This window comes from Myotis davidii, unplaced genomic scaffold (assembly GCF_000327345.1).
Source record: "Myotis davidii unplaced genomic scaffold, ASM32734v1 scaffold309, whole genome shotgun sequence".
NCBI lineage: Eukaryota > Metazoa > Chordata > Mammalia > Chiroptera > Vespertilionidae > Myotis > Myotis davidii.
The window spans coordinates 1,317,956-1,340,502 of NW_006383013.1; the positions used below are offsets into that span (position 1 = coordinate 1,317,956).

At 38.7% G+C, this 22,547-nt stretch overlaps 1 protein-coding gene across 7 annotated transcripts in view; it reads right to left on the bottom strand.

The window, feature by feature from the left end:
• Positions 1–526: 526 nt before the first annotated feature.
• The window catches only part of MLH3 (mutL homolog 3), a 31,558-nt gene continuing 9,537 nt past the window's right edge, over positions 527–22,547 (bottom strand). For 3 of the 7 annotated variants that reach the window (XM_006778791.2, XM_006778790.2, XM_006778789.2), the window contains 10 exons: positions 21,905–21,990; positions 21,024–21,128; positions 19,898–19,970; positions 14,539–14,610; positions 13,111–13,222; positions 11,960–12,119; positions 5,382–5,405; positions 5,201–5,279; positions 2,873–3,024; positions 527–1,420 (listed from right to left, as the gene is read on the bottom strand). In XM_006778791.2, the coding sequence (XP_006778854.1) occupies positions 1,301–1,420; positions 2,873–3,024; positions 5,201–5,279; positions 5,382–5,405; positions 11,960–12,119; positions 13,111–13,222; positions 14,539–14,610; positions 19,898–19,970; positions 21,024–21,128; positions 21,905–21,990 (983 nt within the window). In that variant the 3' untranslated portion in view covers positions 527–1,300. Of the gene's footprint in view, positions 1,421–2,872; positions 3,025–5,200; positions 5,280–5,381; positions 5,406–11,959; positions 12,120–13,110; positions 13,223–14,538; positions 14,611–19,897; positions 19,971–21,023; positions 21,129–21,904; positions 21,991–22,547 lie in introns of those variants that run through there. The other 4 variants (XM_015558054.1, XM_015558055.1, XR_001512336.1 and 1 more) reach the window with 4 other exon arrangements.

Sequence of the window (22,547 nt, forward strand, 5' to 3'; positions counted from 1 at the left end):
CCTACAAGGATCCCCTTGAAAACCAGTGAAGGCTTTCCGTGAGCCTTCTCTGAGGCACACACTAATGAATGCAATACTTCATTGCTCCTGTAAGATTCACTGCAGGCTATTGGCAAACAAGCTTTTCTTCCATGAGCACTAGTTTGTTTCCTGTATTTAAAAAGGAGGAAAATAATTCCTCTGATACAAAGGCCAATTTGAGCAGGCTGGTCAGGAAATAAAAAAGTGGAAATTTTCATTGCAACATCTTTTTCATTGTATAACATCCCAGTTGCAATAAACATTGCCAGCTGTTTCTTTTGCCTTTTCCCCCTGCTATAGGACTTTAGTCTATTGAGTCTTATTAACCAGAAATCAAGTCATCTAAATAGGTGGGGGAAATACAAGTGGCATAACAAGCATTTGCAGAAAAATCCCCAATGAAATTATGAGGCAATTAGATACACATACTGTAATAAAACAAGATACAATTTGAAAGGGACCAAAAGAACCCTGACTCCTGAAAAAATGTAGAGAACACATCTGGTTAGGTTGAAAGAGTAAATGCATTTTGATATGAAAATTGCTTTCACATAGAGATACTTTATAAAGTACAAAAAATATTTTAAAAAAGCTCATCGTACTTTAATCATTTTACTGCTCTAGAATATGAACATCACTCTGAATTTTTAAAGTGACAGTAAAACAAAAAATGAAGAAAAGAACTTCAATTTCTCTATTTTATCCTTGTCCTTATTTCTCTTATCAATAGTTTTTATCCCTAAAATAATCTAACTATAGGTGTGATGGAAGACTGCAGAGAGCAGTTTTGTTGAGGGTAGAGAAACTCTAAGTCTGAGACTTAGAATGTAAAGCAGCAGCAGAGGGAAGTGAAGGGAGGGGAAAGCTAGAGGACAGGCCTGGGCAGTCTAGGAGCGGGGACTTGATTCCTGGGAGCACAGCATTAGGTAAATTAACATCAATGCAAATTATGAGGCTGGAAAAAATTGCAAACCAAACAAAAACCCACATCCCAAGACAACCATAAACCAACCAATCAATCATTAAACTTTATCCCTAAATAAGTTACAAAAAGTAGATATTATAGGGCAGACTCCTGTGTCCATAGATGCAAATGAAGTGTCTTTAGGCTTGAATTCCATCTGACTACTCAACTGGAGGGATCATCTGCTCAAGGAAGACTGACATGAGTGCACTCGGCTGCTTCCGTCAAGACGGCTGGTACCTGCTGATATGCTCTCTGTTCAGAGGCATATTGTTAGCATCCCTTTTGGTTCCTTATAGATCAATAATTCTGTTCTCATAGTGGCTCACAAGGAGGCATGGATACCTGCAGGCTTTGCCTTGTATCACATTCTTCTTTTCTAAAGAGACGCCAGGCCTGGGCCATTTTGCGCAGTTTTGCAAGATTGGGTTTAATCTATGGGAAGAAAGAAAGTAATTCCAATCACCAGTAGGAAAAGCCAAGTAGCATATAAGTATTTCCTAATTATCGCTATTCAAATGTGTTTAGATTTCTCATTTCTGGGTTCAGAAGAGAGTGTAGATTTCCTAAGATAAGTGGAACTGAAAACTTTTAAGTCTAGATCCCCATCTCTTCAGGAATAAGGACAAAACTTTTTTTCATTTTTTTCACTGTCATATAAAGCAAAAAGGGTTTTTGTGTTTTTTTGTAATATGTTTTTATTGATTTCCGAGAGGAAGGGAGAGGGAGAGAGAGATAGAAACATCAATGATGAGAGAGAATCAATTGGCTGTCTCCTGGACGCCCCCTCCTGGTGACCAAGCCCACACCTGGGCATGTGCCTTCACCAGGAATCAAATTGTGACCTCAACTCATAGGTTGACACTAAACCACTAAGCCACACCAGCCAGGCAAAAAAAAAGTTTTTAATGGAGTAAAATGTACTGGATTATTAAGAAAACATCAATGCCTGAAAACTCCATACAAGAAAAGACTTTATAGCCCTTAACAGGAAAGGTAAGCAAAAGAAAAGATTTAGGTCCCAGCCAAGTGGCGCAGTTGGTTGGAGCGTCATCCCCCATATGCCAAAAGGTTTCAGATCCAATTCCCAGTCAGGCACATACCTAGGTTGTGAGTTCGACCCCTGGTGCCTACAGGAGGTAACTGGTTGATGTCTCTCTCTCATCGATGTCTCTCTCTCTCCCTCTCCATTCCTCTCTCTAAAATCAATAAAAACATATCCTTGGGTGAGGATTAAAAAAAACATAAATAATATTTTGGAAAGCAGCAACATGGATAGTCCTATCATACTCTCATGTTCTGTTTCATTTAAGATTGTAACAAGGACAGGAAAAGTTCTTTAATTTAATCACTGTGCCTTTATTGTATTGACATCATTGTTCCTGGGCTGCTGAGTAATCAGGGCCAAAAGCTTGATGTGGAAATCTAAGCTTGCCTCCCCTGGCCTGATGATGCCCAAATCATAACTCTAGAGGTCCTTGGAGGTAGCTACCATTTCCAACAAGTGCCACCAAGCAACTGGCTGTTTAGGTTCCATTTGCCAGCAGTGAATTTGCTGTTTCCACCAACTTTCTGTAACCCCTGAACTTCTGCATCTTATCAAATCTAGAGCCAGTAGGCAACAGATGTCCAGAATACACCAGTTTGTACATGTGTTAAACTTAAAAAATACACAGGCATTATGTGTATAATCTGACAGTTCCACCTAAGCTCCATTTTGAATTTGAGCTAGAAGCTGAAATGGTGAGACTTTACATAAACTTTCAGTGTGTAATTTTCAAAAATCTCCTGTTTTGGGAAGGATTAAGACATTACATTTGGATAATAGCATCTGAAAAAGGAAAAGCAGATAAACTTTGCTTCCTCTTCTGTTAGTCATCACTGTACCTGTTTTTCCTGCTCCAAGTGGTCTATGTCAGCCAACGGCAGCATAGAAGGTCTCCCATGAGCACACTGGAATGGCAGCTGGCACCAGGACAGGGCTTCAATAAGGCGATAGCTCTCCTCTAAGCTCAGGCCATCATTAAACTTAATGGCCCCTAAACGAAAGACAGAAACAAGAAGGTTATGGTGTATACGGTGGGAAACCAATGCTGACCCTGGGTCAGAGCCAAGTATCTGGGAAAAGTACAATGTTTCTGAGGCCGTCTCATGTGACTTTAATACTGCTTGAATCTCAGGCCTCAGGACTGACCTCTCTCAGCTTTTCCTTATGGAGTCTTTGTCTTTCTAATCTTTGTTGGAGGGATTCCTTAACTTGTTAGGCTTTTCTTTCAGAGTTTTTCTCAAAGAGGTAAGAGCAATATTTTTGCCTACTTCTTATATGTTTAGGAATCAAGGTCATCTTTTGTCCATAGCCAATCTAGCACCAAGATCTCTGTTTTCTACAATGTCCATTTCATTTGCTTCTTTTTTTATTTCCATAATAATCTTAATCTAAACGCATATTGTTAGAACTGCCTTTATGCATACATTAACTTAATCAATAAATATTCTTAAGTATATACTTTGTATTAGGGGCTATGCCACGCAGTGAATGAGAAAAGGGTCTTCACCCTTATGAAGTTTATGATCTAATGGGTCTAAGAGGTGAGACAAACATTAAATAAGTAATTATACAATAACTTAAATGATAAATTATATTTGTAAAATACATATTTATATATAAATATATAAAATGCATTTTATATTGTAGATTTAAATTATAAGTCTTGTAAAATGTAGGGTATGAAAGAATATGTAATAGAAAAACCCAGTTTAGGAGGTCAGGGAAGGTTTCCCTGGCAAAATGATATTTAATCTGAGACCTTAAGTTTAGAAAGACAAGAAGGAATTGGAAAGGCATTTCAGATGGAGGAAAGGGCAAATGCAGAGGTGCAGAAACATAAGAACTAGGCCAAGAAATGAGCTAGACTGTAAAGGGCAAGGTGGAGAGTGAGATGAAATGAGGCAGGGGCCAGATCATGAAGCCCCCAGCAAGACATGGTGAGGAATAAAATTTTTATCTTAACAGCAATGAATAGTCTTGACACCTTTTAGTTAGAAGAATGACATGCTCAAAGGGACATTTCAAAAAGATTCCTCTGGGTACTGAGGGAAAAGTAGCTTGAAGCAGAGACAGAATGGATGTGGGGAGACTAAGAAGACTCAAGTGGCACCCAGTCCTCTGGAAACAGATCATGTCAGACAGATTTAAGATACATTCTGAAGGTAGAGATGGTGAATTTTGATGGTGTACATTTGAGGAGTAAAGACAGGACAAAAGGAGTTTAGGATATTTACAGGAGAAAATGAGTGATTGGCTACTTAGCTAGAAAAGACAGGAAGTGAAGAGAAGATTGATGGAGAGAGATCAGAGGAGGGTGTCAGTTAACTGGAGACCCCTTTGTGGTCAAATGACAGTTGCAGGGGATTCTGTAGCTGTCAGGACCCCTAAGGTAAGTTCCTCCGACACCACTATATATGTGTGTGTGTGTGTGTGTGTGTGTGTACACATACATACAGGTTAATATGCAAAGTGTCCCCTCGGAGTTTGACTGGGAGACCGGAAGTTCAATCGCTTGCTATGATGTGTGCTGACCACCAGGGGGTGGCGTGGAAGAAGGAAGCCCCAGCCAGCAGCCAGGGAAGGAAGGCCCCAGCCGGCAGCCAGAAGGCCCTGATCGCCAGCCAGGCCTAGGGACCCTACCCATGCATGAAATTTTGTGCACCAGGCCTCTAGTTTTATTGTATTATCCTACTCAAGAACCCTTGATGATTCTAATGCCTTCTGTATAAAATCTAAAGGTTTTGTTGTGACCTTTTAGGCTTCTTTCTTACCAATCTAATTTGTTGATACTCTTTGCTGTGCCTCATATAACTAATTTGTGCCTCTGGTCTGCACAGCCTATTTCTTCCCCCTGCAGTAAACTTTCCCTTCTATCGTGAATCCATGTCCCTCAGCTCATTCAAAACTTGACTCAAAATATATCTCCTCTAGGAGTTACTCTTCCATGCATATAAGTCAGGCTGCATTATGGTAAAATCTGTGTGTTGGTATTTTTACTTTGTAAACGTAGTTTTCTAGTGTTCATTTTGAGTGTGTTCAGTTTCTTGACCTGAATTGTGCCCACCCAGAGGCGAGTAGTAAATGTGCCTTCCACTTCTTTCATACGTTCTGTACCCCTGCCAGTGTTCAGCATGCAGAGATGCTTGTCGCTGTTTGTTAGGTCTTACCATGGCAGGCTTGAGATGCCAACACCTTCTGGACCGTCAGTGGCAATGTCCTTTGGATGCCTCCTGTGGTCTGGAGTAGCTAATGCATAAACACAAGCTTTATTAATGGGAAAGGAAATGGGACAATAGCGCCTTTTGTGTGGTGCCCTTGTGTGAAACCCCAAAGAAGAGAAAAGTTTACCTCCACTTGTTCTCGAATAAATTCCTACAAAGAAAAAAGGAAAACAGGCATTAATTTACTGTTACATTATACTTGCCCTTTGATAGTTCACAAATATCCCAATTTTCTTCTTTAAAATATGCCTCCTGAAGGAGAGTTCCAGCAATACAGCACTTAGGTGCAAATAATTTATTCATTGTAAGGCACTTTAAATATGCAATACCAAGACAACTGACTAGAACTCTTATTGGATAGAGAATATATTAGCTACTGAAAGTTCCTCCAGAGACAGCTCATCAACTCATGAGGTTATGTAACTGGTGAGAGTAGCCTTGATGATTCAACTGATTCTAAATAGCAGGGAGGCATCTCACTAAGTGGCTGTCTGTTTGTATTCATAATCTCAAGCAGAACAAGTGTAATATTACACAGAAACTGAATAAATATACAAGGACCATCCACAACTGTGCACTCAGTATAACACTTGCTTAGATATCACAAACATAAGCAGTCACGTTAGTTCCCATGGGCTTTTTTTTTATACAATTCCCCTCAGGTCAAAAATCGTATTTTCTGAGGAATCTTGTTGAGAAGTTTCTCCTCACTAGTATATCTCTGTCCCAAGGGCAGCCCTTTTAACAATTATATTCCTGAAGAAGTTAACATTTACAAAAGGACTTTAAAGAAATTTAAAGCAGACACTAGTTCATACTACCACTTTGTTTAACTTCTGGAAGTAACTGTTTTGTGATACGGCACATATAATATTTCATTATAAGAAAACACAGGATTTCTTTACTCCTAGAAATGGCAATGTATAAATTAGCTTCCTAAGATTACAACATGTACACTCTAGTCCAAAATGCTTTTAAATGAGCAAAGTTATAAACAGCTAGGTTGTAAATACTATGCATTTTTTAAAAGCCACCTATTTTTCCAAACAAATCTACACAGAAAGATGTCTCTTAATACCTGACCCCACTAACAAGGCTTAGTGTGGATACAGATAAAACCTAACTTCTTTGCTATTCTCTCTTGTGCCTGTATATCTGGGACTTGTAAAACAACAGTTTGTAAGCCTGATGAGGGGGAGATAGATCTTACTGTCTGTTTATTTCATAGTTCAATCATTCAATTGATGCTAGATAATTTATATGTTAAACGGCTCATTCATCAGGCTGGAGCAGCCATGGGCAAACTACGGCCCGCAGACCGGATCCTGCCCGTTAGAAATGAATAAAACTAAAAAAAAAAAAAAAAAGACCATGCCCTTTTATGTAATAATGTTTACTTTGAATTTATATTCGTTCACACAAACCCTCCATCCATGCTTTTGTTCCGGCCTCCAGTCCAGTTTAAGAACCCATTGTGGCCCTTGATTCAAAAAGTTTGCCCACCCCTGGGCTAGAGGATAGAACTTTATAGAAAGATGTATTAGTGATCGTTCAACTGGTAGGGTCCAAGTAGTTACCTTTTCTTTAAGACACCAAAACTATTCCAGCTTCTTCCAGCATCAACAGAATCTCTCCTGATCAGCCTGACTTAACATAATCAAGATTTTCTGAAACCATAAGCTTTGTTTCAATCCGAAATAAACTCCTTACCAACAGTCTTTGAAGTCACTTTACGAAAAGTTTTTATTGGAATTTTCTGGTTAAATACTTAGAGATTGAATAACAAAAGATTCTAACAGATCCTATCTTTTGGATTTAAGACAATTTGGAGGAGGAGCCTTGGAAAAATAAGCTATGTTGGGAGAAAAGAGCGATGCTGAAAACAAAGCCAAGGTTGTCTGATCAAAGGGCAGTTTTGGAAAGGGTGAAATCAACGTAATCCAAAAGCTCTCTTCTGTATGCAGCCAAAGTTCTTGAAAGAGTAGCATAGTTCGTTCCACTCCCCCTCCCTTCACTCCCTCCCTGACCCAGAGCAATCTGTCTTCTGTCCCACCCGACTCCCAGGAAAGGATTCTACAAGGTAACCACTGTCCTCATCACTGCCAAATCCAATTCGCTATTGTTAACCATTTCCTTCTTGCTTAAAACTTTCCTTCGCTTGGGCACTATTACTTTTCCCCAATTTTCCTCCTCCCTCACTGACCAAATATACTGAAGTATGGTACCTATTTGCTTGTTTAACAATGGACAGGTTACTTTGATTTTCTAAATCGTATAAGTCATCCCATTCGATTGAATGCCTTATCGATTGAATGACTATTCCATTGATTGTTATCATACTGGTCTTAGAGAGCACATTCTACTGTACCTGGAAACAGGACAGCACAATTACCCTAAATTGTTTTAGTGGCCACAGGTGGTGGGTTCCAGCTGCCTTAGTGGTCCCGAGACCAGAACAGCACAATTACTCTAAATTGTCCTGACAACTCAGTGGTCGGGAGACCCGAGGGCTCTAGATAACGTGTTTCTATCAACTCAGTGATCCGGAGACCCAAAACTGTAATTTAGATAACATGCCTAAGTTTAACCCAGGTTACCCAAGGACTCTAGATAATGTATTTCTGTCAATTCAGTGACCCCGAGACCCGAAACTGTAATTAACATGCTTAATTCTGCTTCTGTAATCTGCTTTTTTGCGAGCCAGGTGCCTCATTCCAAACCCTGGGAGGCAATCAATACCTTTGTGATTTTTGCCTATAGAAGTCTGGTTTTGCCACCATCTTATGGCTCTGAGATTTGGGAATGGCCCCTCATAGTCCCGAATTGCAATAAATGTGACTGTTTAATTCGACTTCTTGAGGCGTCCTCTGTGATTCGCGGGGTATGTTACAACAATATTCAATGATCTTTTACAGTTTCTTCCTTTAGGCAGTAGCTTTCCAGACCTTTGCTAAAACATTTGCTGAATGTTCCGCACTTTGCTCTTTTCTCTTTTTATTCTTCATACTTCCCCTGGACAATCTCACTTCCTTTAGACCAGTGGTTCTCAACCTTCCTAATACCGTGACCCTTTAATACAGTTCCTCATGTTGTGGTGACCCCCAACCATAAAATTATTTTCGTTGCTACTTCAAAACTGTCATTTTGCTACTATTATGAATCGTAATGTAAATATCTGATATGCAGGATGTATTTTCAATGTTACAAATTGAACATACTTAAAGCATAGTGATTAATCACAAAAACAATATGTAATTATATGTGTGTTTTCCGATGGTCTTAGGCGACCCCTGTGAAAGGGTCGTTTGACCCCCAAAGGGGTGGCAACCCACAGGTTGAGAACTGCTGCTTTAGACCCTTTACCAGCTTCTGATATTATCAAAATATATATATACTGTTAACTTCCAAATAGAGATGGGTAGCCCAGACTTCTTTCCCAAGTGCTAGGTCTGTAAGTCTGCCTATCTACTGGACATCCCCATTTGAAGACATTCAATGTATCTACTAGTAAACCTAGACTTAGATTCTAACTCCCCAGACAGATGTACTAGTACTCCTCCTCTATTTCCTTTTCCTGGCAATGGCACCACCCTCCTTCCAGTCATCTGAGTTAGAACCCTCAGAATCATTACTTATCTGTTCTTTTATATTCTATTGCTTACTAGTGAAGTATGGTACCTATTTGCTTTGTTTAACAATGGACAGGTTACTTTGATTTTCTAAATTGTATAAGTCATCCCATTCGATTGAATGCCTTATTGATTGAATGACTAGCCCATTGATTGTTATCTTACTAGTTTTAGAAAGCACATTTTTCCTTCACCTGGGAAGGCCTAAATTTTTTTTTCCTGGGATGTAATCAATACCTTTGTGATTTTTGCCTATATAAGTCTGGTTTTGCCACCATCTTATGGCTCTGAGATTTGGGAATGGCCCCTCATAGTCCCGGATTGCAATAAATGTGACTGTTTAATTCGACTTCTTGAGGCGTCCTTCTGTGATTCGCGGGGTACATTACAACACTAGGTTGTAATTCTACCTTCCAAATTGTGTTCCTCCTCTGCATTATCACTGCTACTGACTTAGTCCAATCTTCATCCTCTCCTATTTGAACCAGTGCAATAACCTCTTAGCTGCTCTGCCTACCTCAAATCTTTCCCATATCAGCCTATCTCACAATTTATCCACTAAGTATACCTTCTAATTTTTATTTTTATATATTAATAAAGTAATTCAGATTTCTAGAAAAATGGTACACTAAGTTGATGCGGATTTGCCTGTGCTCCAAACAGAAAGTGCTAGAGATGAAGGAGTAAGAACCATAATGAATAAAATAGGATACCATGAAAAAAGAACTGATAGATTTAAGAACCAAAATTTTGGAAATAAAAAATAGACTGATTGAAATTTTAAAAAACTCAGTGGACAAGTTAAACATCTAATTAAATAGTAGGTGAAAAGAGAATTTAGTTCACTGGAAGATGAGGAAATTTCCCAGACTACATCACAGAGAGATAAAGCAATGGGAAGTATGAAAGAAAGGTAAAAGACATGGAAAAGAGAAAGATAAGGTCAAGTAGACATCTTACAGGATTTTTCAGAGACAAGAAATGAGGGAGAAGCAATGTTTGAAATTATAATAAGTGTACATTTTCCATAGTGAAGAAGTATGATGAATCTCAAGAAGGAAATGAAAATAAATTCATTTTCCAAAGATAAATCATAGGGAAACTGCAGAATACCAAAGACAAAATCTTAAACCAGAGAGAAAATCAATTTATCTACAGAATAATGATTAGATTGACAATGGTCTTTAGTAGCAAAAATAGAATGTCAGAAGTAATGGAATATTGTATTTATTTGAGTTTGGAGGTAAGACTGATTTTTGTTTTTAATTAAATATTTTATTTCTTTAATATTTAATGTTGAGATTAGTGGCCTCTGATGTAAATTATGCCCCTAAAGGAATAAATCCTTCCCTCAATAATCTAGGCATTAATCTCCTTGTCATCACACAAAAAAAGTAATTGAGTATTTTCAAAATGCTGATAACTGACAATATGGAATTCTGTTTTTAGCTAGACAATTATACAAGTGTGAAGGCAAAATAAAGTTGTTTTCAAAGACAGATTATCATTAATGGACTCGTAAACAAAAGAATTTTTAAGAGATTTATTTCAGTAAAAAAAATTGAACACAAAGTAGGATGCAAGAAGCAACAGTGAACAAAGACTCTGTTAAACATTCTGGTTAATCTAAATAAATACTGACTTTAAAATTAATGACTACCAGGGAGATTAAAAATAAGGTGAAATTAAAATAGGCAACAACGACATGGAAAATGGGAGTGGAGTGATGGTTGATTTTTGTGCGGTTTAAGAATAAAACGGAGAAACAAATTTCTTCTAAACTTGGTTAAATATGCAAATCTAACTTCTAAACCAATGGGGTGGGGGGTGGAGAAATGAAGAAAATGCTAATAGAAAACAGAAAAGGAGGGGGGGGAAAGCAATAAAGACAAAATAAATTATGTTTTTTTAAAAGAAAAAAAGAAACATAAGTAAAGTAAGAAGTAACGGTCCTCTTCAACTCCCACAATGCTACATCCCAGGAGCAGCTTTCCAGACCTTTGCCGTAACATATACATGTAGTCATACTAAAATGCTGTGCTGAAATGTATCTCACTCTTCTTCATGGCTGCCCATAGGATGAAATGCAAACTACTGAGCAGAATATGCTATGCCTTTATGATTTAGTCTTAACAACCTATCTAGTTTCATCTAGTCCCACCACTACTCCATATAGATCTTAATTGAACTATTTATATTGGTAGTTCCCTATACACAGGATTTGCATCAAATTTCTAATATCTGTTCCTCTGTTTAGAATGCCCTTCTCCTCTCTTCTGTATTTGGCAGGCTCCTGGTGTTTTACAAGACATTTCCTTTTTATCTTATTTTTACTTATATATTTTTTATTTATTGACTCTAGAGCAGGGGTCCTCAAACTATGGCCCACAGGCCACATGCAAATACAAATATTGTATTTGTTCCCATTTTGTTTTTTTACTTCAAAATAAGATATGTGCAGTGTGCGTAAGAATTTGTTCATAGTTTTTTTAGAACTATAGTCCGGCCCTCCAATGGTCTGAGGGACAGTGAACTGGCCCCCTGTTTAAAAAGTTTGAGGACCCCTGCTCTAGAGAGAAGGTGGCGGGGGGGGAGAGAAAAAGAGACAACAGAGAAACATCAGCTTGTTCCACTGATTTATGCATTCATTGGTTGATTCTTGTATGTACCCTGACAGGGGATCAAATCTGAAACCTTGGCGTATGAGATGATATTCTAACCAACTGAACTACCCAAGCAGGGCCCATAGCGCTTATAAAGGTATTTTTTAAAATTGATTTTTAAAGAGATAGGAAGAGAACCAGCAACCTTTTGGTGCACAGGATGACACTCAACTAACTGAGCCACATCAGCCAGGGCCATAGCACTTTTGAACATACTTCTGCCCAAATGTCATTGTTATAATTACTTAAATGTCCTTCTTCCTCACCTTGAGCTAATTCATCTTTCGCTCTCTAGTACCTGGAACACAGCAGGTATTTCATAAATGCTTACTGAATAAAACATGAATATAGTATCTAAACAAAATAGGAGGTTACTATCACTCAGCAATTTAACATCTGCAACTATGCCTTACCTCCACAATACTCTTGGTCACCGTAGATCTTCCTCTTCGAAGTTCATTGGCTTCTCTTTCTACAAAACAGAGTGGTACTTTTCCTACAAGGACCAGAGAATCACTAGTATCTGGAAATATAATTCCAAGGCCCAGATCTTCCAGATTTTTGTGGTAACACCTAAAGAGACAATCTCAAATGTAAAATCATTACTTCATTCATGTTTCACTACTGGTTCCAAATACCTGATATTTTCTCAAAAGCTGCCACAAGCTTTATGTTATATTGTTTTCTCATATTTATGAGTATTTGTTTAGAATTTTATTTTATTTTTGAATTACAGTATCTTTCTTTCTTCACCCTCTTTTCCACTGAGAGAATCAACTTAGTACTAAGTCTTGTTCCTAAGTTTTTATTCTTCCCTGAGCAATTGCTAGCTTCTCACGCTGGCACTTGAAGGAGTCTGGCACCAATAAAAGGGCTGAGAGTATTTGGAATCAGCAGTAAAGCAGGGAGGTAATGAACAGCCCCAGGAGCTAAGAAGTCCTGACTAACGGGATGTAAATAAATGGATCTGCCTCTAATGTAAAGTATGCCCCAGGGGGAAAGATTTTATGGCAATGGCGTATTCCCAAAGCTGAAATATAAATTCAGAGACAATTCTCTTTTTCATTTCCAACAATCTGTACCACCCCAGAAGTGGGAAAACTTCCTATCTTGTGATTCACTATATGATTTTCCCCTTCCTTGCGGCCCAGTGTTTTACTTTCTTCCCAGTATGATTATGATAATGAAAACTAAGACTCCAAAGCAAAGCTGAATGGAAGCAATTACTGCAGTAACTTTGCTTTCAGAAACAGCACAGCATAAACACTGACTGTTCCAAGAAATGGTAAGATTATTCTAGGCCAACTGCTGGGAAAATTTATCAGGGAAACTCTATCCTATACTCAACAGCTGTGATACAGTGGAAAGAACAGCATCTGGAGTCAGAAAACCTGCATCTGAGTGCCTACTCCACCACTTAATCGTTGTTATGACCTTGAATAAGTCATGTAACCTCTCTTAGTCTCAGGTGACTCAGGTGAAAAAATGAACAATAGTTATGCTTACACCTCACAGATTGTGAATATTTACACTATCAACACCCCATCCTCATGGCGGTACTAACCATAAGAGTCTCCTTTGTTCCTCTGTCACTGTTATCTCTAGTGGAGGGCTTATAGTGGAAGACAGTAATTTTTTCCGACCAGAGCCTTGTGGCTGTTGTTTCTCATAGGAATCTATTGGGAGAACGATGAATGGGTTAAGAGTAGGAAGTGAAGTTTTCTAGATTCAGATAAAAATGAAACATGGTAAGGCAAGCCCATGTGATTACTACAGTGGATAGCACTGTGTTCAATGTAGTTTTAGGCTTTGAATTTCCATTATTAAAGTAAAACTAGTAAATACCCAGCTGCTATTTCATCTTAGCAGTATTTTCAAAAGTAAGAACTGTAAGACTTAAATCTTACGTTCAAATGAACAATGCAATGTTCCGGAGATAGCCAGTCCCCAGAGGTGAATAGTGTGGATTACTGAGGAAATAAAATAGGTTTACTGTACAGTCCTGTGGCTCAAGAAGGCGTCCCCATTTCTTCAGAAGGGTTTCCCAGTCTCTGAAGAGACAGTCAATAGTACTATTCTCAAATGGTCCAGGGCCTATAGCAAGTAAGTTTTTCCAACAACTGGGTCTTCATTTTACAAGAAAAACTGAACAGGGAGTAAAATATCTCCCCAGGTCCTCACTTACTTAACTCTTTGACATTAGGTTTTTTATTACTTGATCACAGGAGTAAAGATTTTCCTGATATTTTACCTGATGGGGAACACACTGCTTCATGATGAGAAGCATAATCCTTAGACACCCAATCCTTAAGGTTGATGATAAATATATAGCAAATATATATATTTTTTAAAAAGTTTAAAAAATATTTTTACTGATTTCAGAGAGGAAGGGAGAGGGAGAGATAGAAACATCAGTGATGAGAGAGAATCATTGATTGGCTGCCTCCTGCACGCCCCACACTAGGGATTGAGCCCACAACCCATGCTTGTGCCCCGACTAGGAATCAAACTGTGACCTCCTAGGTTGACACTCAATCATTGAGCCACGCTGGCTGGGCAGCAAATGTATCTTTGACAATGTAAGATCTAATGACTGAATTAGTAAAGTGAACTATTACATTCTTTCAGTAATAAAAGAAGGCAAACCAGAAGACTTCAACTTAATTTTGTGGGGTTTTGTTGTTGTTGTTGTTTGTTAATCTTCTTCTGAGGATATTTTTCCACTGATTTTTTTTGAGAGAGAGAGAGAGAGAAAGAGAGAGACATCAATTGATTGGTTGCCTCCTGGCTGTGGATGGAGCCTGCAAAGGAGGTACATGCCCTTGGAATCGAACCCTTGAGCCTTCAGTTCACAGGCTGATGCTAGGGCTCAGCTTAATTTTTTAAACATACAATTCATTTTCCTCACAGCAGTCAGAGTCAGAAAAACTCTTTCAGTCATACTAATTCTGCTGGAGTCTCAAATCTGTTCTAACCCCAAAAAGATCCTTACCAATAATAAGCTGCTCCAAACGGACACGCTCATGGGCAGCATGCTGATCCACCAAGACTAGCAAATTTCCACCTAGAAGATTATCAAGGATTACTGAAGCTTCAAATTATCAGATCAACATTAAAATAATCATGTTGTGTTGAGGGAGAAAAAAATTAATTCACACTAACAGGTGAGCATACGAGAAACATACTGAGTAGTAACAAATGTATCTTAGTTCCTAAAAATAAATGAAATTATGGGGAATAACTACAACAAATTTATCTATTTTTTTAAATATATATTTTTAAAATTTATTTTCGAGAAGAAAGGAGAGAGTGAGAGAGAATCATTGATCGGCAGCTTCTTGCTCGCCCCACACCGGGGTTCAAGCCTGCAACCCAGGTATGTGCCCTGACCAGGAATCAAACTGTGACCTCCTGGTTCACAGATCAGTGCTCAACCACTGAGCCATGTGAACCAGGCTAACCATACATTTTAAGCTTTAAATAACTGATTTTGCTTTATTAACTCAAATTTGATAAAATGAAGGATCAGTAAACAATACATTATTATAATCAGCTGACCTTAATTTGCAAGTTACCCTGAAACCCATGAAGAATGTAATTCTACTACACTTTAGATCAGAGTTCAGAAATTTTTTTTCTGTGAAGGACCAGGAGTAAATATTTTAGGTTTTTGGGACATAGGGTTTCTGTCACAACTACTCAATTCTTCATTTTGAAACCAAAGCAGCCACAGACAATATGTGAATATTATAGCTGTGTTCCCATAAAACTTTATGTGTAATTTTTTAAAATATATTTTTATTGATTTACAGAAAGGAAGGGAGAGGAATAGAGAGAAACATTAGATGAGAGAGAAACATCAATCAGCTGCCTCCTGCATGTCCCCTACTGGGGATCGAGCCTACAACCAAGGTACATGTCCTTGACTGGAATTGAACCGGGACCCTTTAGTCTGTGGGCCAACACTCTATCCACTCAGCCAAACCAGTTAGGGCTGTATAATTTTGATGCATCAAGAAATATTCTTGTCTTTTTTCCAACTATTTAATCATCTAAAAACCATTCTTATCTACCTGGCTATACAAAAACAGGTGATGGCTGGATCTGGTCCACCAGCCACAGTTTGCCCTGATTTAGAATCAGGCTTCTCAAATTTTGATGGGCATATGAATCACCAAGGGATCTTATTGAAATGCAGATTCTGATTCAGTAAGTTAGGGGTGGGGCACAAGCTTCTGCAATTCTAATAAACTCCCAGGTGATGACGCTACTTACAGACTTTGAGTAGCAAGGCTTTAGACACTCAAGTGCAAGAGAGGAGGCAGAATGTCCTGACCCCAAAGCCATAACTAATCTTTTTCTCATTGACAAGACCACTGATTTTCACTTATATTACTACATCTTTTTTAGCTTATAATTTTTTTTTAATCCTTACCCGAGGATATTTTTCCATTGATTTTTAGAGAGAGGGAAAGACAGAGAGAAATATCGATGGGAGAGAAACACATCAGTTGGTTGCCTCCTGCACAGACACCAACCAGGACCCGGGCCAGGGAGGAGCCTGCAACCAAGGTACATGCCGTTGATGGGAATCAAACCCAGGACCCTTCAGTCCGCATGCCAACACTCTATCCACTGAGCAAAACCGGCTAGGGCTTAGCTTATAATTTTAAAACTTTTGGCCAAAGCGTTGAGGTTTAGTGCTATGTATTACATTGAAATAAAAGTTCTCTTGAATTTGATCAAAACAGATAATGCCTTTCTCTTGATTTAGTTTCCAGACTGAACTAAAGATTTAAAACTTGTTTCTATGATACTATCAAATTCATGGCATGAGAGCTTAAGACTTAAAGAAAAAAGGAAAAAATTTTTCTGACAGCATGTTCAAACACAGGAACAGGACCCAAAAAGTTGAATTGTAAAGTCCTTTGAGGATAGGAGGAGTTGCAGCTGGTTGTGATGAATACTGAACATCCTGTATTGGGCAAGACAATGAAATAAATAAATTGTGAGGGAGTGCCCTCGAATTTTAAAACAAGAGCTAACGTGAATTACCAAGAGCCAGTGACCCTAAAAAATCTATCCTGTACCTGACTCCGGAGGAATGGTTTATAGTCTCCAATAGTGTTCACACCTTTTTCATTCCTTGAATGAAGCAGAATATATTAAGGTAATTGGCTAATGCTGGAAGCTGTACTTTTAATATTCCAACACAATACAAGTTTCATATGGGCAAGGATTTCTGTCTGTCATAGTTCCAGCATGTGGAACAGCAGTCAGGTACATAATAGGCACTCAATAATTGTTTACAGGCTGAAACCGGTTTGGCTCAGTGGATAGAGCGTTGGCCTGCGGACTGAAAGGTCCCGGGTTCGGTTCTGGTCAAGGGCATGTGCCTGGGTTGCGGGCACATCCCCAGTGGAAGATGTGCAGGAGGCGGCTGATCGATGTCTCTCTCTCATCGATGTTTCTGGCTCTCTATCTCTCTCCCTTCCTCTCTGTAAAAAATCAATGAAATATATTAAAAAAAATAATTGTTTACAGAATAAATGAATGAATCTTTATTCTTCAGGGTATCATAACTGAAAAACTATTTTACTGTAGGTGGAAACATTCCATTAAAAATGCTGATATATGATAATTTCACTATAATTTAAAACAATAACATATTTATTCATTACAAAAATATGGGCAGATATTAAAATACCAGTTATAGGAATAGGTTGCTTTTGGTATTCATGAGCAACAATAAAAACATTTTTAAAATATATATATATTTATTGATTTCAACGAGCAAGGGAGAGAGAGAGAGACAGAAATATCAATGATGAGAAAGAATCATTGATCAGCTGCCTCCTGCATGCCCCCTACCGGGAATAGAGCCCACAACCCAGGCATGTGCCCTTGACCGGAATTGAACCTGGGACCCTTCAGTCCACAAGCCGACGCTCTATCCACTAAGCCAAACCAGCCAGGGCAAAACACATTTTTATTTAGGAAAATATATTATCTAGCCCAGCCAGTGTAGCTCAGTGATTGAACATTGACCTATGAACCAGGAGGTCACGATTCAATTCCCCGGGTTGTGGGCTCGATCCACAGTAGGGGGCATGCAGGAGGTAGCTGATCAATGATCTTTTTCTCATCATTGATGTTTCTATCTCTCTCTCCCTCTCCCTTCCTTTCTGAAATCAATAAAAATACTGAAAAAGAAAAGAGAAGAAAAAAGCCGCCTGGCATGGCTCAGTGGTTGGGTGTTGACCTGTCAACCAGGAAGTAATGATTCGATTCCTGGTCAGGGCACATGCCTGGGTTGCGGGCTTGATCCCCAGTGTGGGGTGTGCAAGAGGCAGCCAATCAACGATTCTCTCTCATCATTGATGTTTCTATCACTCTCTCCCCTTCCTCTCTGAAATCAATAAAAATATATTTAAGGAAAAAGCCTTTTCTCACCCTCACCCTCTTTCAGTCCCTCTTCCATGTCACAGATTTTTTAAAATGTATATATTTTTATTGATTTCAGAGAGGAAGGGAGAAGGAGAGAGAATTAGAAACATCAATGATGAAAGAAAATCATTGATCAGCTGTCTCCTGCACGCCCCCTACTGGGCATTGAGTCTGCAACCTGGGCACGTGTCCTTAACTGGAATCAAACCTGGGACCCTTCAGTCCGCAGGCTGACACTCTATCCATTGAGCAAAACCAGCTAGGGCCATGTCACAGATTTTTGAGTCTCTCCTTGCAGTCTCCATCAGCATCCTCCCTATTTTTGAAACAGTTTTCACTTGAGTTCCTGACTTCTGCTGTCATAAAATTGAACGGATAATTTTGGTCTTCACCCCACAGTGGCCACGAACCGCCTCCCAGCCTCCAGGGTCAGCTCTGTGAGCCCGGCAGCAGTGGGGGTGCTGCATGGCCTGTGCGGCAGGGAGCAAGGAGGAGGATCCTGGGGTGAGGAGGCGATGATCCCAGCCCGGGTTCCTACCCATTGGCCCAGGGTTTGCAGCAGGAGCAGCTGCTCATCCCAGTCAGCCAAGCGGCGCTCCCGCTGTGGTAGAACACTGACCACCGGGGGCAGCTCCTGTGTTGAGCGTCTGCCCCCTGGTGGTCAGTGCACATCATAGCGACTGGTCGACTGGTCATTCTGGTCGTTCTGCCATCTGGTCGCTGGGCTTTTATTATATAGGATTTCTGTAATTATCTGTTTCTCCTGCATGTATTTCCACACACACACACCCCCATTGTATCCCTAGGACCTAATACAGTTCTGGACATACAAAAGGCACTCAATATTTATTGAATGAGTTACTAGGACTTACAAACTATTATTGTTTTATTGAAGCAGTCACCGGGAGATTATATTTAACTTTTTACAAACCTAGTATAGTTCATTATATAAACTTTCTTTTTAAAAAAAATATGTTTATATTGATTTTTAGAGAGATAGGGAGAGAGAGAGAGAGAGAGAGAGAGAGAGAGAAATATTGATGAGAGAGAAACATTAGTCCACTGCCTCCTATTAGGGATCGAGCCCACAACCCAGGCATGTGCTCTGAGTAGGAATCAAACTGGTGACCTCTTAGTGCATGGGTCAATGCTCAACCACTGAGCCACACAGATTGGGCTAAATTTTCTATTATTATAACGGGAATATATTAAAACATTATTTAGCCTAGCCGGGTTGGCTCAGTGGATAGAGCACTGGCCTGTAGACCAAAGGGTCCCGGGTTCAATTCTGGTCAAGGGCACGTACTTTGGTTGCAGGCTCTTCCTTGGCCCAGTCCCTGGTCAGGATGTGTGCAGGAGGCAACCAATTGATGTGTTTCTCTCACATCGATATTTCTGTCTTTCTCTCTCTCTTCCACTCTCTCTAAAAATCAATGCAAAAATATCCTCGGGTGAGGATTAAAAAAACAAAAATCATTATTTAAAAGTTAAACAATACAAAATATTTTAAAAAGTAAAACATGAAATTCCCCCTTTTCCCACTCCCATTCTCACTCCCAAAGTAACTACTGTTTAATAGTAGTTTATATATGTATGTCTTATATATGTATATATATAAGCTTAACATGTAGTTTATATATGTATGTCTTATATATGTATGTTTGTGTTTATAAAACTAAATGGGTTTTAAAACTATCATTCCAGGAAAAAAAAATGTCATTCCACAATATTAATTTAGATTTATTTTCCCTAATCTTTCCAAGTCACTGCAATGGTATTGTCTGTGTGTCTCTGTGTGTGTCTGTGTGTGTGTGTGTCTGTGTGTGTGTCTGTGTGTATTAGGCCGGATTCGAGTCTGTCAGAAGAGCAGCTGGTTAATAGTCAAGGCTAAACTCCATTCTTACCTGCCTCACCCATCTCATCAGTCTTAGTGCTCATTAAACAGGCAATAAACTTGTTATCCACTTGCTGGAGAACCTGCCATACATTGAAATAAATGGTACAACGATAAATAAAAATAGAGGCTTATTTGTATAGAAAGAGACAAAACTGTACTTAATTTAGAGTTGTTTGCATTATAACTTTCATATCTAAGACTGAGCTAGGTGCTGATGAACCTGAGGGAGTGACCAGGAAGGATAAAAGGAGTGATCAGAAGACATAAAGGGAACATAGACTGAGGCATTTAAGAGGGATATGCTACAAAAATCTTTAGCATTAGACCTGAAATGTTCCCAACAGAATGACTCCTCTTAATGGGTAATATAACCAGAGAATTATTAATATGACCAGAGACTACTAACAAATAGAGCTGAAATAAATTTTAAAAATGTATACAGAAGCAAGGAAAGGCATTTTGGAAGAGCTAGGTCATTAGAGCAGCAAGTGAAAAAGCCACCTGTGGCTTTAGGCCTTGGTGGTCCTTTCTGTCCAGGTACTGACAATGCCTAATCTATACCCCTCCCCAGGGCCTATTTCTGGATCAAGTGTTTGCTCTGATACCAGGTCAAACATGACAGGTTAGGAGTTTACCTGGATTTTTCCACCTCCTAATTTGTTTCCTGAAAACAAAGAGATAGAGAGTGGTGTAGAGGGAGGGCAATCTAGCAGATGAGACAAGAGGCCCCTCTTGATAATGGAACTCCTCAACTACCATGTCATGTGTAGCCTCACACTACTGAGGGTTGTTTAAAAAGGAACATTGTGGCACATTTAAGGATACTGTCTCTGCAGTGCTTAGTTGCTTTATAAATTATTATCAAAATATAAAGTCTATATAAACCTGAAACTGTGAACCTGAATTCATCATTCATCCCTCCAAACTTGCTCACACTACTAAGGACATCTTTTTCTTTGTAATTAATTTTAGTCCTTTTCTTTTTCTTCTCATGATAAAGTTCCAGTAAGATTTAAAAAACACATGTGCTTTGACGCGGGTGGTCTACATCATTAAATATATCCAATTTCACAAGAGTTAGTCTAACTTGGGGCTTATATACAAATGATGAGATTTCAAAGTCAACCTTTTACCTGCATGGAATGAATCATGTCCTTGGTAAAACGGTAAGGAAACAAGATGTTGTGAATTTTAACTGCTAGGCTTTCAGCCTGACCACTGCTTACATCAACAGCAACCTAGAAAGACACAGCACAATATCATTTAAATTTAAATTTTGTCATGTCTGTAGAACTGTTTGACCAAAAATCTCAAAGTGCCTTAAAAACATTCATTTTTCATCGAGTCTACTAGAGGTGGGTTGAATTCAGAGAATTTATAGGAATTCAAAAGGCTCTATGACCAAAATTACTGACAAACACCAACATTTCAGAATAACAATTTGCCTAGGCTCCATAATCAAGTACTTAATGACATCTTCGCTGAAGAATCGATAATTAAGTGCTCATGTATTCTACACCCTCATTATAACACACAAGTACATTCTGTGATAACCCACTGAAAAGAGAACATACACGATGAACTGTTCTTCCAGTAAGAGAGTCACTACTTTATTTAATGATAAATAAATTATTACCATCCTAAATACTCCACCATAGCTTCAAGTCAGGGTTTTTAAGAGTGGTAAACACTTGCACTATTCCCACACTGATTACATATGTTTAATCCAAACTTAAAGCCGAGTTCCCCAAATGCTATGAATTCTGATTCCTCCTTTTTACATTAATTTCCAAATAAATTACTTGGAAACATACCCACTTCCCATTAATAATTTCAAATTAGTATAGTCAGTCATGCCCATACGCAACTTAAATAAAATTCTAAGGGGTTCAATGGGGGGGAGAGGTTGAACATCTGTAATACTTTTAACAATAAAGATAAATTTTTAAAAAATGAAATGAAATAAAATTCTAATTTTAAAATAACAAGCAAAGAAAAACTGCTGCAGACCCACCTCTGGATAACGGGCAAATACTGGATTGTCCCATTCTGAGAACAAAGACTGAAGCGATTCGCTACCAACAGCATCATCCACAGTATCTAGTGCAAAAGGGACAGGTACAGTTGGTATCAAGAGCCTCAGGGAAAAAGGTGAGTGGCATCTCATATTTGGTGTGGTGCAGCCTCACGACCAAAGATCACATACATGGCTCCAACATGCTACAAAGGCTCAGTGTTTGCTGTATCTCTAAATTGTTTTGAACTGTTACTTTCTAAACTGGAGTTGATGACTGTATCTTCTGGCATTATAGCTTTTTCTCCAAATTATTTTCAAGAGATATTTCAGAATACAAGTCCAGAAGAAACTGGTTCAAATTAGTAGCCTCACTCCCTTTGGTAAAAGAAATATATACCTTATCTGTTTTTAGAAACAAAGAAAATAATAAATGTCTGTAGCTTTTTACAAAAATAAGAGTTTTGCTTATACAAAACTACCACAATATGGAGCACCACTCCAATATTTAAAAATAAACAACTTTTCAGTCACAAGATACCATAGACTGCATTATCATCCAGTATTAACCTCAAGTCTGGAAAAGTAATTTCTGATCTACATGCATGCATCAAATTACTTAGTTTTGCTGTAAAATAGGACC